Below are 16,671 nucleotides of genomic sequence, written 5' to 3' on the forward strand. Positions count from 1 at the left end.
CTGTGCTGATTAAATTTGACTATGTGTATGCAGTGGTCAGAACTCATTTTATCCAATACTGAGTTCCAAATCTCCTTCTGAGACATATAGCAAATCAGCTTGCTATTACGGCTTGAGTGGGCATTGTGACTGGCACTGCTCTGATACCAATGCTGGCTATATCATGGAGGCAATGTAGAGGGCACAGTGTTGATGTCATTGTTATGGAAAACAATGGCTGCTTTTTATGGGGGCAATGTAAATGGTATTATTAATGAACATTGTAGCTGGCAATATTAAGAGGGTACTATACATGGCTTTATCATGAGAGTTTCCTAGCTCTCTGAAATTCAGTATTGAAATTCAGTGTCCCTGATCCTTCTTTCGCTCTACATCATCTGTCAAGGGAAAGTCGGGGAGCCCATCGAGAATCCTCGAGATGACTGTAATCTAATGTGTATTGGAGCCTTAAATGGAACCTGTCATCACCTTTGAGCCCTATGAACTACACTATGGAGTGCAAAGCTGAGAGAACAGGGAGTCTGGGAAGCTGTGCTTGATAGTCACCGGGTGCCCTTTTCTAGCACTGTGCCCTTATGAAGTTGACACATGCACATAACATGACTCTTTCAGCCAGCCAGTGCACGCTCTCCAATAGAGATGAATAGGAGAGCACATGTAAAGAGCCGTCTGAAAAGAGTCACGCTGTGTGTGCAATACAACTTCACAAGAACAAAGTGCTGAAACAGGGCACCCAGTGGGTATCACAACCCCTCGGACTCCCAGTTCCCTCACCTTTGCACCCTATAGTGTAGTTTATGTGACTCAAAGATGATGACAGGTTCCCTTTAAGAATGGATTCTTAGTGTATAGGCATATTCGGTATACACATAATTTCCTATTTCTAGTGCATACAATGATTTTATTGCTGGTAACATTTAGAGAAACACTATATAATAGAGGCTCAAGTACAGTTAGCATTTATGATGTCTTCTTTTTTGCTAAGTATTTAAGGCTCTGAACCAGCATGCGATTTCATGACAAGTCATTTTTCAGTAGCCACCAGTGAGCGGCAAAGGAAATGACACTTTCAACAGAAAATCGACTGCTGTTTAATTAGATGAAATCAGCTGCCGCTCAGCGATTCCACAGCGGTATTTAATGTGCTCGGTACCATCATAATATTGTAGCACAATGTATAGAAACATAATGTAACCGTGGAGCAAAAAATAATTCTACAGCTTTGTCGTGGACAATTATATAATTTGTTAGTAAAACTGTAAGACACAATCTCCTGCTGCTCCGAGGTATATATAGCAGAATGTGGAGAGAGATAGAATTTACTCCTGCTGGATTTCCTATATTGAAGAGAACCTGGCACCGGGTTCATGCTGCCAGAACCACCAGCAGCATGAACCCAGGGCAGATATCCTCAGTGCCCATGCAGCACTATTTCAGAATAATCACATTTTAAGGCCTTATTGACATGAGCGTTTTTACCTTGGATTCCAATGCATCCATTCAGATGGGCGATGCCGAACATATAGCACATTCGTGGCCGAATTCGGCAGCTGATTTTACACGTGGGCAAAAAAGATAGGTCTTGCCCTATCTTTTGGCCACGATCAGCCGGCAGCTCCATTGGAAGCCTATTGGAGCTGGAGGGAGTTTAGCATTGGCTAGTGCTGCTAAACTATGTCAGCTGGTTCTATCTAACCAATTGAAATATTTATGCCGACCGAAGGTATTTCGGAATTTACACACCACACCCGACCGTTTGAATCGGCAAGAAAACACTAGATTCCCATGCTTTTTTGGCAGTGATGTGGCCAGATGACAAACCCATCACCCGTGTGAAAGAGGCCTTAGGGCAAAAACACAGGGGTGCATGCACTGATATGCTTGCTGCTATGGAGTATATCAGCGCACGAATCAGGTTTTTCTTTTTTTTTTCAGACTATACAAACTCTGCCCTAATGTGCGCGGGTTTGAAAAAGAAAGCGGGAAGCTAGTTATTTTTTTTTCTCGTGCATAGTAATAACGCATGGTTTTCCTTCCTTCCATTATGTGGCCGTGATTTTCATGGCGGCATAATGGGGCTAAAAACACGCCCATCCATTAAAGCCCTAAAGTTTGTCTGTTGACTGACAACTCTCTCTCTACATACAAGAAGGGAGAGAGCTGTTAGTCAAAATGCTGCGGGTGGGAAGAAGCTGCTGCGCCACCCGTCCCACCTTTACTTAAGGGGGCCATTCCATTAAAGTGTGTTTAATCTGAAATGCTGCAGTGTTTCATAGTAACACCGACACAATGAAACGGTGCATATCTGTCGCAGGTGCCTACTGACTGTGGTTTGGGCAGTATGAACCTGGTGACAGGTTGCCTTTAAGGGTAGCCGCACACAGGCATGTTTGCGCGGACAACTTTTGCGTGCACAATACACAGTGAATATAAATAGGTTGGTCAGCTGACCTAGTAGGCCTAGGTGGCATTGTTTAACCGCACAAAATTGTGCCGTTCCGTGCGCAATTTTGTGCAGACAGGGGTCTTTGATGCACAATTGCATCTGAAAATAGAGCACCGCATGTTTTTTCCCCCGTGTTCGAAATGTAAAATCCACATGTTAAGGAGCCCATCGAAGTCAATGGGTACTATTTGCTGTGCATTGCTGGCGCTTGTGTGAGGCCGCCCTAAGATGTATGTCTTTTTTAGGCTAGGACTACATGGTGACTTTGGCCGTGTAGCCCTTCACAATCTAATAGAAGTCAATTCAATTGCATTCCAGCTTGGAAGTAGCCGAGACCTGCAGATTGTAAGAGATTCCGAAAACGTGCAGCTTCTCATGAGCTGCAACGTGACTGTATTAACTTCTATTGGATTGTGAGGTTACAGGGCTACACTGTGATACGTATTTGCTGCGCCACAACCCAAGTTGGTCATTGCCCTAGCCTTAACCCTTTCCAATCCAATTTTCCTATGGGGCTTACTCTTTTTCTGCTGTTATACAATGGTTCTATCTGCTGGCTGAGGCCAGTACTGCATGAGGTGACATGTTGGATAGGCTTCGACAGCAGAGTGGCTGGCAAAATATACTAAGGGAACCCCAAAGGACGTCTTCCAACATCGGAGCTGTACAGCCTTAAATCCTAATGTCTTTAGACGTCAGACAGTGGATTGGAAAGGGTTCATAGTCGAATTGGGGATCTAAAACAGTCAAGCAATAGCAATTTGCAAAAAAGTTACAAAAAATAACTGGTCATGTGACTTTTACAAGACTTTATGCCACACAATCAAAGTTGCCGTGTAGCCCTGGACTAAGGGCTCACTCACATCGGCATATTATGCAAGTATTTTCACTATTGGGATTCTCACACATGAATGCTACGCGTGAGAAAAGATAGAACTCGCCCTGTCTTTCTGCATGTAATTTTTTTACGTGCAAGAAAGACAGCACAAGACCTATCTTCCCGCTTTTCTTTCAAACTCAATTTTTAAAAAACGGTTTATGCGCTAATACCCTTCATAACGGCGAGCATATTAGCGCATGCGTCCATCAGTTTAAGCCCCAATACGCAGTTCTGAAAACCCAATGAGCCATTCAGACATGCTTTCTTCACATGTGTATTAAGCTCATGAAATAAAAATGCAGTATGTCCTATTTTGGTGTATTATGCACTCAATACGTCTATTATAGGCCATGGGGGTTAGAATATACAGTAAATATACATGTTACGTGCGTGTTTAACTGCAAACTGCATGTTATGTGCATTAAGAATACATGCATAATACCTAGCTCCTATTTGCCCATTTGAGTCAATGATTAGTCAGACTACATATTAAATGGTGGTCTGGTCTATAGGACCTATTTTTTTAATATAATGTCAAGGAACCTTTATCTATTCTAGTCAAAGTGGAGCGTGTCTCTGGAGGACCCGGTGCATTTGTGTTCTGCGGGAAAACACATGAATTTCACTAAGAAATGTTTAAAGAGACACTCATGTCAATTTTTTTCCCATTCATTATGTAACCAGCCCAGTATATATAAGTCAGCTAGTATTGCCTTGTTCAGTTATTCCGCTAGTTGGGTCATGTGATCTCATGGTGATACACTGGGAATTACTTGCCTTTCTGTTCTCCCAAGGGGTCACCTGAGCTCAGGGCTCCTTCACATGGGTGATTTTGTGTGCGTTTTCGTGTGTGTAAAATTGCTTGTGCAAACTGCAGACCATAGGACCCATTGATTTCAATGGGTTCCCTCATATTGAGCGTAGTAGTGCCCGCATTCCCATTGGGCGAAAAAATACGCGGCATGCTATTTTTTGTGTGCATTTGCAAATGCACATCCTGTACACACAAAATCACGTGCCTAACTGCACAATTTCTCGGTGTTAATTGCTAACACCAGGGAACTAATTAAGCCACTGAGCTGGTTTAAAACCAACTCGGGTATAATGAAGAAGATGATAGTTCATCCTCCTGACTGTACACTCTTACAGTCTTTAGCTTATTTAGGTGAATGTAGAGGTTAATATTATAGTATTTACACTGTCCCCCCAGCAGGCGAAAATGGTACAGTCTGTATCTAGTCATGTAATGCTGTGCTGATGCATCATCGGATTGGTAGCACAGAACTCAGTGAAGGTGAAAGCAACATCACATGGTGCCTGATAAGCATCAGACTAGAGGCTACAATTCTTAGAATAGAGTGAAATATGCATAGGAGGTATCCACAGTGTGACAGGCAATAAATTGAGCTGTGCAGAAATGGAAACATGAATTTTCACAGTAGTGCTTCTTTAATGCTTCATTTTTTCCTGCAGTAGCGCTGCAGGGGAACTGCCTGTCAAGTTCTTCCCCAGATTACAGCTGATTGCTAGAAGTAGAAACAGCCAAACCATCAGAGATACATTTAATCCAACGTGACCAGCCCATTTAAAAATGAATACGTGGTGGGAGGAAGCTAATGATTTTCTTCACGAGTTGCCGGTCATGACAACTACTTGCAACTGCAACTAGTGGGAGCTCACTGCCTGCAGATTTATCCAGGTGCTAGGTTGTTCAAAACTAGCTTTATAAATCCACATGTAGTTAGCTCCCCCTAGTGGTGGCAACTGAAATGAGAATTTTATCATTTATCAAGTCAGAAAATAGCTCTGTAAACAGACATATTCTGAAATTAATTAGCAAAAACATTTGGAGTAAGGTGCATTATAAGTTTTGGTAGGAGATACCAAAATTTCTGTGTACGCTATTGCTCAGGAGAGCTTTGTCTGAGCCAGTATATGATTTTCCCTATTCTATGAAAATAGCTTTCAATCCACTTCTGTACTCTGTGATCTAAGTTTGAGTGTTACCAGGGACCAGAAAAAAATTATCTCTGTCTGTCTCGTAAAGAAAAGTGCTACAAAAGGAATATGCTCTTCTTACTACTAACTTTGTTGCACCTCCTCCTGATTAAGTTGCTGCTCTAGCCCTGAAATGTATATCATTGAGTAAGCGGCCTTGACTTTTGTTTCAGTGTAAAATGACGGTGCATCTTGAAAGATCCCTCCAATGACATATTGTGTCTTACTGTCTCAGTACGCTCATGCTTCTTCAAGGAATTCTCCAAGTAGTGCCAAAATACTTTATAAAATCTACAGCACACTGTCACCCTTTGTTTGAAATTGGTAAGGATTCCAGCTCATGGATCCTATAATGTTGAGTACTCCTGCTATGTCTATAAGACATGTTTGAGGATAAATTTAAGGGATTGTACGCGATCACACTCCCCGTTGAGCGCATATACGTCAGTCTGTCGCTAGCACATATGTGCTTAGGTCGGAGTGCAGCCGCCCTTAGAGTTAGGAAACTCCTGTAGACTGAAACTGTTAATACAGAGCTTGAAAAAATGAGAATTGCAGCCAACGCACCGAATGATAGACGTGAATCAGTGCTAAAAACTAGGGCCGGAGCCAGGAACATGCATTTCTTGGAACAGGTTTTAAAAAGTGAGATCCAGAGATGTTTGGCTATTTTTGCTTGTTGTGCGGATATAAATCATGCATTTTAATTATTTATAGTGTTTATCTGGAGCAGACTAGTCTAAACATCTATAGTTGGAAGAGTAAGTAAGTGAACCCCTTGAAGCACCTGGATTTCTGCATTGATTGCTGCTAAAGGAGGATCTGCAGGTTATGAAATTCAAGGGTTCACTTATTTTCTCCCTGCATTTTGGATAATTAGTCAATGGGCTCAATAAAAGGCATGAATGGTACAACTGTGTGTGTTATTACATATTCATGTTTGTCTACAATTGTGATTTAGGGTTTATTCTGATGACCGTATGCGCATGGGCAAGGTTGGATGAGGTTGATTTGTCAAATGTACTGTACTTTTTAGCATGCAGGACCATTTCACTTGTGCGCGTGACACCCTCTTTTCATAGATTAAAAGGCTAAGTAGCCTAATGAGGTCCAGATGTGTTCTTTTCCCCCTATTTTGCAGTGTTTCATGCTTCCTCTTACATAATAATGCAGCTCCCATAGACTTCTACGGGGGGCCCTTGTTGTGGAAAAAGCAGAAAGATAGAGCAGGTCCTTTTTTCCGCACATGCGAAATGTGTGCACAAAACGCGCTCATGAGAATGAACCCATTGAAATCAATGGGTTCTATTCCCTATCTTTTGGGCACGCAGATGTGTGTGTGCAAATACCCACGCAAACACGGCCGTGTGAAGAAGCCGTTAGAGAACAATCAGACCATATTTTAGGAGATTTCAAAGGGTTGACTTACCTTTTCCTGTAACGTAGAGTCTACGTTAATGAACAGTGCGCCTTTAGGCCTCTGGCACACTAGAGTATTTGGGGCTGTGTGCTGTCCGTGTTAATTCATGGGTAGCACATGGACCCATTACTCTCTATGGGGCTATGCAGATTGAGATATTCTTCACATGGACTGATGATCAGTCTGAAAAAAGTATTGCATGTCATATTCCTCTTCGTAACAGGCACAAGAAATATGAGCTGTGTCTGTGTAAATCAGACAGCTGTGCCATGTGAGTTGGTCCTCAGGCTCTCTGGTGCAGCTCCGTCACTGCTGCACTGGGCCTAAGGCCACTCTCACACAAAATCTTGGCAGAATGCAGCGATTTTACCGCCGCTTTCAGACGCAGATTACGGTGTCTAACAGCGTTTTTTAGCGTACATCATCATTGTGATGAGGTGCATTAAAAAGCGCGAAAAATAGAGCAGGCAGTGCTCTAAAATCACGGCGTTAGAAAACGCTGCATTCAAGCGCATGCCTGCGAGGCCCGATTGAAATCAATGGGAGCATTTTACCGTGGCGTTCAAAATGCAGCAGCAATCATGGTAAAAAGCAGATGTGTGAGTGGCCATACTGTAACTATGAAAGCTGTGAAAAGATGTAGTAGAGCTAAGTTTGTCAGTTTGCGGTGTTGCTGTTACTTTCCAGAGGACTTCAGGTAAACTTTTTACAAAACTTTTATAGTAAATTCAGGCCATTTTTTTCTAATCTGGAGCAGAAATAGCAAATTCCAAAAATGCAAGTACATCTAGAATCTCCTGACGACCAGAAGTATTAAACCTAATATCAAGTGATGTACAGCGCTGCGAAATATGTATGCACTATATACAGAAAATAAATAAATTATAAAGAAAAAATAATAATAATGATATAGTTTTTTCTTAAAGGAGTTGTTTCACCCGGGTCCGTCTTTCAAAATATGATCCTCTTCATGGATAGCCGGGTATTTCTGCTGCGGTCATTGAGATGATTGGCCATCTATGTTATACAAAAAGTTCACGAAAACTGGACTGACTCATAGAGGAGGTTCTGAGTGGGGGACCCACTTCTATAATGTCCATGTGCCCCAATATAGTCAGGGCTTGTCTTTATGAGACACCCCTCTATCATCAATTAATCCACAATATTTAATATTTCGTTCTGAATGTTGTTGCCACTCTAATAGATGAACTCAAGTATGAAAGTAGTGAGAAAATAAAATCACTTTGATTAAATGTGGTTAGGTCTCTGAAGTTAGGAATTGTCTTTTTGTAGCGCACTTTGGTTTCCTTTTGTAGGCAAAGTGTTAAAAATTGTATTTGTGAATATTTCACGTCTTGACTGTAGATGAGAGAAGAGAGACAATAAATGGAATCTGCGGCTTTGAAAAATAAAACTATAACATGCCTCAGCATGACGAGCAGATCAAAGACAATGGAGAGCCGCCGAAGAAAGCCTCTAAGCACAATATTGTTCTGAGACAATACACAGAGAGGAACCTCTCCTCTGCCGCTGTGCGAAAGGTTTTTTTTAGTCGTATTTAGATACAGATCATTATTTGGAATAATGTATATTCATTATTACTATTAAGTCTTTCGTTAACACTTTAAGAGTTCCACTCTTCATATCTCATGGGAAATTACCAGTAGATTCCGCCAGTGTAAAGGACTTTGCTCTTGAGTGGGGCAACCAATCATTGGGGCACCTCATCAAGTAATACCCTGTTTCCCCTGAAAATAAGACATACCCTGAAAATAAGCCCTAGCATGATTTTTCAGGCTTTTTGAGGATGCAGAAGGATTTTTTAGGATTATTCAGAATGCTTGAAATGTAAGCCCTGCTCCAAAATTACGCCCTAGTTACAATTAATAAAAAAAAGCAATTTAAATAGTGTCCAGGCAGCTATACATGTAAAAAAGTGAAATCTTTTAGAGCAAAAATTAATATTTTTCGGGGAAACAGGGTAGTAAAGAGTCAGATGATCAGGAATTATATGAGTTACCCCATCTAGAAAACCCTGCCCATATTCCCTATTACAGAATATGACCATTAGCAAAGGTTGTGCAAAGGTCTACTAAAATAAACCAAAGAAGATAGCAATTTCGAAGAGTGGTTTCTTTTCCAGTGGAGTCAACACGACCATGTGTTACATGTTATTATATTCTTTTGAATGGGTGCTATGTAGAGATGAGCACTCGCTAAGGCACATTACTCGAGCGAGTAGTGCCTTAGCCGAGTATCTCCCCGCTCGTCTCTAAGGATTCGGGGGCCGGCTAGGGGCGGGGGAGGAACGGAGGGGAGATCTCTCTCTCCCCCTCGCTCCCCACCGCAACTCACCTGTCACCGGCGCCGGCCCCCAAATCTTTAGAGACGAGCGGGGAAATACTTGGCTAAGGCACTACTCGCTCGAGTAATGTGCCTTAGCGAGTATACTCGCTCATCTCTAGTGCTATGTAATTCTATCTTTCCCTGTTATGCCTGCTTCAAGGCAAAAGAACATCCACGGGAAATTTCACATGAAAATAACAGCTGGGTAGCTTCTTTCTTAGAGGATTTGTCCCTTCTGGTACAGTACATAAAGCATAATTGGAGTACTCACTCCTGAATACGACACAACTTCAGGGGCTATATGTGTAGTTGACAGGTATGCCCCTATCAACCCCAAAAGTATAAACTAAAGTAACACTTTTTATGCTACACATATTCTGCAGCATTAAAAACTTGGAGTTGTAAACTGATACGTGATAAGAAGTCAATTTAATGCATTCTACATGATCTATATCAGTATTGTGTGTCATACATCTCCCTAACTTGGTGAAGATAATCATCAGCGGGAACTTACAAGAACAAAAAGGCTGCCCAACACCATTTTTTACCACTATTTCACCTCATGTTGTTTTTACATCCAACATTCAGTGCAGATTAATTTCTTACAGAGGTCAGAGCTTTAATTTTTGATACTGAGCTCCAAATCCTTTGTATAAACATAGAGGTGAGTAGAAATATTCTATCTGCCTGCAGTTGCCACCATGGGGAGCTTAAAAGGATATTATGAAAGTCATTTTCCATAACAAAAAAAAAGTTTTTAGGAGCCAGAAACCATGTAAAATAAAGAAATATGAATAACTTCAGTGGCTTCCCGCCCTGTGCAGGAGCACTGGCACCTTCTCTTATCCTAGAAGAAGTGTCCACTGTTATGTGCTGCTCATTGTTCATGTGATTGCTCAGCCAATCACAGGCTTCAGTGGTGATTCTGTGCTGGACAGCACATAACCACTACAGTTCGTGATTGGCTGAGCAATCACATGGACAATCAGTGGTCAGAAAAAAAATAGGGGTGGAGTTGCCTGAATGAGTGGGTGATTTGGATAAATATAGGTAGAGGAACGTGCAGAAGATGTGATTTTTCTGTCTAGGTAAGATGGTAGGTCATGGAAAAGACCTGGTTGTTCGGGTGCAGTCAACCCAATGATAGTTGTACTGGCAGGTGAGACTATTCTGATAGATAAGCGAAGAGAAAAGTACAGCATGCAAATTATTATAAAAGCTAACATAAGGTATATACCCTTCTATAACTGAGCAATGGGCGTTGCCCTGAAACGTGTCTTTTTATGCTGGTATGAACTAAAACGTAAGCTGAGCTTACTTCTTGTATTGTTATAGAACTTTATAGTTTGGTCAGTTGCACCTATATCCATAACATTTTTCTCTTCACTAATGGACAACAAGTAGCACATGACCATATATTGTCCACTGTGACCAGATCAGAGGGGGCTCCTGCATGACTGGAGAAGGGTCACTTAAGAAGGCTGCATATTTTATTAAACCACATTCCTGACTCCTAACTTTTTTTCTTTAGTCCTGGAAAACCCCTTTAATTCACGAGCATGAAAATAGTTACCCCATCCCCATTTTCCATCTCTGATCAAATTTGTTTGCGTAGTCTTACACAGTCATCATAATAAATCCATCCTTTGACATAAAGGGCATGAAGGAGTTTTTCTTCTTTACACTTCATCTTTAATCTTGCAAATGTTCTAGCATATGAATTCATTTTCGCAAATATTTCTATGAAATTATCTTTTGCTCTCCTGTGTAATGTATCAGAACATGATGCTACATAGTTTTCATTAAATAGCATGAAATATTTAGATGATGTTATGTTCTATAGGGATATGCTCACTTACTAATTATGTATTAATAGAGAAACCCAACCAAAACTTTTTGATAGTCTTTCTAATGTGTTTTAAATATCTATCTGCAGATCAGGCCCTCCGATAGGAAGCCATGCTTGGATATTGATAGCCATTTTTCAACTAGCCATGGATTTCATTATTTGTGAATCAGGACCACCAAGTACTGCATACAAATACCTGCAAAGACCATCACTAGAACATAGGACACACCACACAGCATTATGGAACCTAAAGGGGAGGCCGAAGCCAAGAAGTCGGAAATATTTTCAGAGCCAGTTTACAAATTTTGAACAGATATATCTTAAAGACAATGTGGACCACATGTTTTCTAGAATGGTGCCATTACAGGACTCTTCCAGAGAAAGAACAGCTCATGGAGCAAGAAACTCAATTAAAATTCCTTATTTGAAAAGGGATAAAAGACAGGTCCAAAGGAGAAGTTGGAATATTAGACCATTTTTGGACAGTGAAAGTGAGCCAACTGTTATTTTATGGGGTCCGACAGGAGATGATGACTTTGTGGAATCCAGCACAATCCCTGGGATTTATGAGACCACAAGAACCTCCACAACACAAGGAAGGACAACATTGTTGGGAACTACTACGTCCACCACACCTTCCACAACAACACAGAATAAAGAGATGACCTCTCAAAACCCAGGGGTACATAAAGGTAAAAAGCCCCCAGGGAGGGTTAGCACAACAGAACCTTTTCCAGGTAATGGAAAAGCTGCAAGACCGAAGATACCTAATGAAACTTCCGGTACGTTATATAAGGGTTCTAGACAATGTAAGAATTAAAGGTGTATTCCCATCATGAAACCCAATTCGATTGTGCGGCCAATACCAAAATAAAGTACACACAAATTGCATGTGTTTCAAAAATGCCCCATTATCAGTAAAAGCCTCAGTCTTCATTGAAATTGTTTATTGCTTGTTGCTAGGGAACCAACCACGTCCACTATGGAATGGAGATGGATGATGCTTGCGCAACTCTAATTCTATGTACAATGATGTAACCCAGTGGGGGATTGTTTGTGCTGCTCAGAAGCCCTTCTCTGGAATGAATCAGCACAGAGCAATGCGAACTACGGCACATGTGCTCCAGAGATCCTGGCCACCCAGCAGATCATTGTACACTGGGCTAGAAGTGCGCAAGTGCAGGCTATCTTCCCTCCATAGTGGAGGTGATTGGTTTCCCAAACAGCGAGCAGTAAACAATTTCAATAAAGCCTGAGACATTAAAAGATAACTGCATTTTTGACCAAAAAACGTAATGGGTGAGTACTTTATTTTGGTATTTGCAGGACATTCGAATGGTGTTTCGCGACATGGGAATGCTCCTTTATTATGTAACAAATGTGTACTGTAAATGCAAACTATAGGTACAGTGTATTGTGTTATGTTGGCTTCTTTGCAGGTTCTGAACCTCATGCTAGAAGTAGTCTAATGAACTATATTAGAAAAAATTGTTGACCTGAAAGGGGTTTTCATGGAATTTTTCATTGGTGACCTATTCTCTGGATTGGTCATTGATATGTGATAGTTGGAAGTCCAATCTCTGGAATCTAATTTAACTTAGGTGTGTGTTCAGTTGTACAAATGTAGCAATTGTTATATTTACAGATGGCATGTGATGCTATTACATACGGTGTGACATTGTTGGTAAGGTTGAAGAAATGTGGTCAATCAAGTCCAACCTATACTATATTAAAATCCTATCGTATTGCTAAAGAGAAAAGAAAAACATAAAATAAATGCCAGTTGCTCCATATTAGTGCAAAATTTTCCTTCCTGACTCCACATATGGAAGTCATAAGAAATCTCTGGATCACCAACCCATATTAATGTAACGCCATCTTTACGTTTGTACATCATGAATATAGAGTAAATCTTTAATCAAGTAGACTTGTTAGCCCCTTGTTTGAATGTTTTTTCTCATTAAGCCAGCCAAGTATATGAAGATAGCCACCTCAACTATCAACTGGTCACTCTGGGTCTGGGTCCTGGAATCTCTGGTGTCCAGGGCCAGCAACTTGTGTGGTCACATATGGCACATCATCTGTCACTTTAGAATGGTACAGCACTGTCCTTGGCACCCAGTGCTGGTATCTCTGGTGTCATACTCATACCCAAAACTAAATAAATGAAGTTTCACAGGATGTAGATTCATTCCCTAATTTATTGTTTGGGCAGTAATTAGTCAGAGTGTTCTTTGGGTACCTTATGGAGTTATTTGGGGTACCTTATGGATACGGATTTAATAGTCGCTACCATGTCAAACGGCATGGTACACCATTAAAGTAGCAACATACTACACGTAGCGCTCCATTCTAATACACTTACCATTAGAATGGTGCTCTATGTTAATAGCATATGGTGTCTTCTGACAAAGTAATGATTGGTACATCAGTATGTTATTTGGGCATTGTATTTTGTACCATTTGGGTACAGTATATTATACACCATAAGAAGGTTTGATTAGAAGTAGAGATGAGCGAGTATACTCGCTAAGGCACATTACTCGAGCGAGTAGTGCCTTAGCCGAGTATCTCCACGCTCGTCTCTAAAGATTCAGGGGAGCGGCGGGGGAGAGCGGGGAGCCAATATACGGATAGCCAATATACCAATCATTAGCTGTCCATCTTGTGTGTTGTAGCTATGGAGTAGCTGTACTACAGGTTTCATTACAGGGTCAGATGAGTCATTTTTTCTGTAGGGTTATGCATCTGCTGTCAGAAACCCATATTATTATTATTATTGTAATCTGTTTTGTCTTTATGGCCCCAATTCCAATAGGGGGTGGGAATAGAATAATTTATGAACTGGCAATTTGTGTTATTTTGATTTCCGAATGTTTTTTATTGGATACAATTTAACATATTTGGATCAATACTCTATTGTAAACTTCTTTTAAAGTGGTAGGTTACCTAAAATGAAGGCATTGCAGCTCACTATTGGATGTCTTGGACCACATTAATCTCTGCTGAACCATTTCCGCATTAAAATATTAATATAAAATTCACATAAGAAACCTCACCATTGAGCATCATTGATTTCAGAGCTCCTTGATTGTATAAGATTTTTCTACAGAGTATAAGACCTCCTTCCCACGAACGGATTTACGCCGCGTAAATTCGCGGCAAAAATCCGCTGCGTTGCCCCCTGCTATTAGGTTCTATTGAACCTAATAGCACAATGCTCACGATGCGTAATTCCACCGCGGAATTTCGCACTGTGAAATCTCCCGTCCTCACCCGCGGCATGCTCTATTTGCCGCGGGTGTACGCGCTGACGGCTTCCATTGTAGTCAATGGAAGCCGTCCGTTCATGCTATCTCCCGCTGTAACACAGCGGAAGATAGCGTGAAAAAACGCTTCCCCGCCTACCGCCGCCGCGTCATATGACGCGGCCGGCGCGTCACGTGACACGGCCGGACGTGTCATGTGACGTGGTGGGCGTGTCACATGACGCGACGGTGGTGGGCGGGGAAGCGTCTTCACGCTATCTTCCGCTGGTAAGTATGGGGTCTCTGGGGGGCGCCGTGACGGGCTTCACTGCGGAATATTCCGCAGCGGAGCCCGTCACGCTCGTGTGAAGCCGGCCTAAGAGTGAAAGAGCGAGAAACACTGAAAGAAAGTTTTTCTGAGCTCTGTATTCAATAAATAGAATTTCATCCTTTATAATGATATAATATAAAATCAATGGTCTCAGAATTTAGGATTTTTGCCCTATTTAGAAGTGACCCCCATTCTCAGTTTGCTATAAGGTGCTATGATTTTTTTTTTTTAGTCTGCAAGTATTTTAAAGTTTTTCCTGTGCGCTATCATTCTGGTCGTTCACGAAAAATATGATAACCTTTCTCACAGTATTCATGAATATAGATACAAGATTTAGACCTAAATGTGATCTGGTTTTCCATTACCCTGCAAAGCAGTGGACCCTCTGCAGGAATTCACACTGATGGATCCAGGTAGTAAAAAGCAACTATCATGAGCAATACATCACATGCAATATTAAAACTTTTATGCTTCTGTCAAGATAAAAAGGCCATGTTTTATATAATATATACCGTGTTTCCCCCCAAATAACACCCTGTCTTATATTAATTTTTGCCCCCAAAGAGGCATAGGTCTTATTTTCAGGGGAGATCTTATTATACTTACCTAGCAGGTTCGTTTCAGATCCCTCCTGCTGCTCTCCACAGTTCGGAAGCGCTTCCCGCAGTCCTTGACCACTCATACATCATCCCTTCCTCGTTACAGGATTCATAACACTCGCCTCCAGGAAGTGATGGCTGTGATTAGTTCTTCAACTGCTGCTCAGCCAATCAATGATTGATTGGCTGAGCAGCGGTGGAAGAATCAATCAACAGCCATCGTGCTGTAGAAGCGGGATTTATGAATTGGCTGGCTTATGGCCAACAGTAGCCATCACATTAGTTCATCCAACACTGCATTGATTGGCTGAGCAGCAGTTGAAGAACTAATCACAGCCATCGCTTCATGATGGTACGATTTATTAATCCCTTAACCAGGAAGTGATGTTGTATGAGCGACTGAGGACTGCAGGAACCGCACGGAACCTCTAGAGAGCAGCAGGAAGGACCTGGACGGAGCCTACTAGGTAATGTTTTTTTTTTATGTTGTGTGACTAGGGCTTATTTTGGGGGTAGGGCTTATATTTCAAGCCTCTCTAAAAAATTATGCTAAGGCTTGTTTTAGGGGGAGGTTTTATTTTCAGGGAAACAGGGTATTAGCCAATATTATGTCACTATCACTAGACATGCAGCATTAAAAAAGATGCCAAGCTCCAACGCTTGTATACATCTATGTGAATGACCAGTTTTCAATTTTTTTCCAGTTCTAAAAAACTTAAAGGGGTTGTGTCGTCAGAGAAGAACTCTTTCAGAATGCATCTTCTTGAGTCATCAGTGCTCCCAGCATTTTAAGCAAACAGCTGATTTTGCCATAGACAGCCAGGCATTTCCTTGGTTGGGAAAGGAGCAATCTTTTTCAGCCTGCTCAAGGGAAGATATTTATTTGATCTGCAGCACTTGCTGCAAGGGAAATTTAGCAGTACACAGCTGGCATTCAAATGATTGGCTGTGCACCATATTGTGTACCGTAGAGGCGTGTTCTAAGCAGGGAACATGGGCAGGGGTTGTCTTCATGACACAAAGCCTTTAAAGGGAACTTGTCAGCAGGAAAATAGTAATCTGAAGGGAGCCTGTCAGCAAGACATGATACAGCGTATTTAACAGCTCTAGGGATTCTGCAAAACTCTTGCCTCCTCCTGCACTTTTACAGGACAGTAGCTGTCAGTCACAGGCAGGGGGCAGTAGAAGGGAGGTGTTAATGACCCATCTCAGGAATGCAATGCCTTCTCCTGATGCCAGCCTAGACTTCACAGTGGCACTGAAAATTTATAAAATAACAAGAAAAAGGTGAAATCATTACACACATATACAGCTACACATTGTATCCATAGAGCTATTTAGGAGTTGGCCACTGTCTAGTTAAATTTTTTTAAATGCCCTAAATTGTTGAATTCTAACACAGGCAGCTCTAATTTAGCCCAGGTCCTTACAATAAGTCTCCAGTTCATAGCCCTCTGCTGCCCAAGGATGGGCTTGGCAGTCTCTCAGTTCTCAGACATTCTTTTTCTCTCCAGAGTTGCTGCCAGTTCACACACACCAACCACTGAGATTTTT

General features: G+C 41.5%; 1 protein-coding gene across 1 annotated transcript in view; it reads left to right on the top strand.

The window, feature by feature from the left end:
- Window positions 1-16,671, top strand: part of AJAP1 (adherens junctions associated protein 1) — a 258,119-nt gene that overhangs the window by 137,697 nt on the left and 103,751 nt on the right. Inside the window, exon 2 of the mRNA XM_066605696.1 lies at window positions 11,027-11,721. Coding sequence (XP_066461793.1) covers window positions 11,027-11,721 — 695 coding nt within the window. The remainder of the gene's footprint in view (window positions 1-11,026; window positions 11,722-16,671) is intronic.

Source organism: Eleutherodactylus coqui, chromosome 6 (genome assembly GCF_035609145.1).
Source record: "Eleutherodactylus coqui strain aEleCoq1 chromosome 6, aEleCoq1.hap1, whole genome shotgun sequence".
Taxonomy (NCBI): domain Eukaryota; kingdom Metazoa; phylum Chordata; class Amphibia; order Anura; family Eleutherodactylidae; genus Eleutherodactylus; species Eleutherodactylus coqui.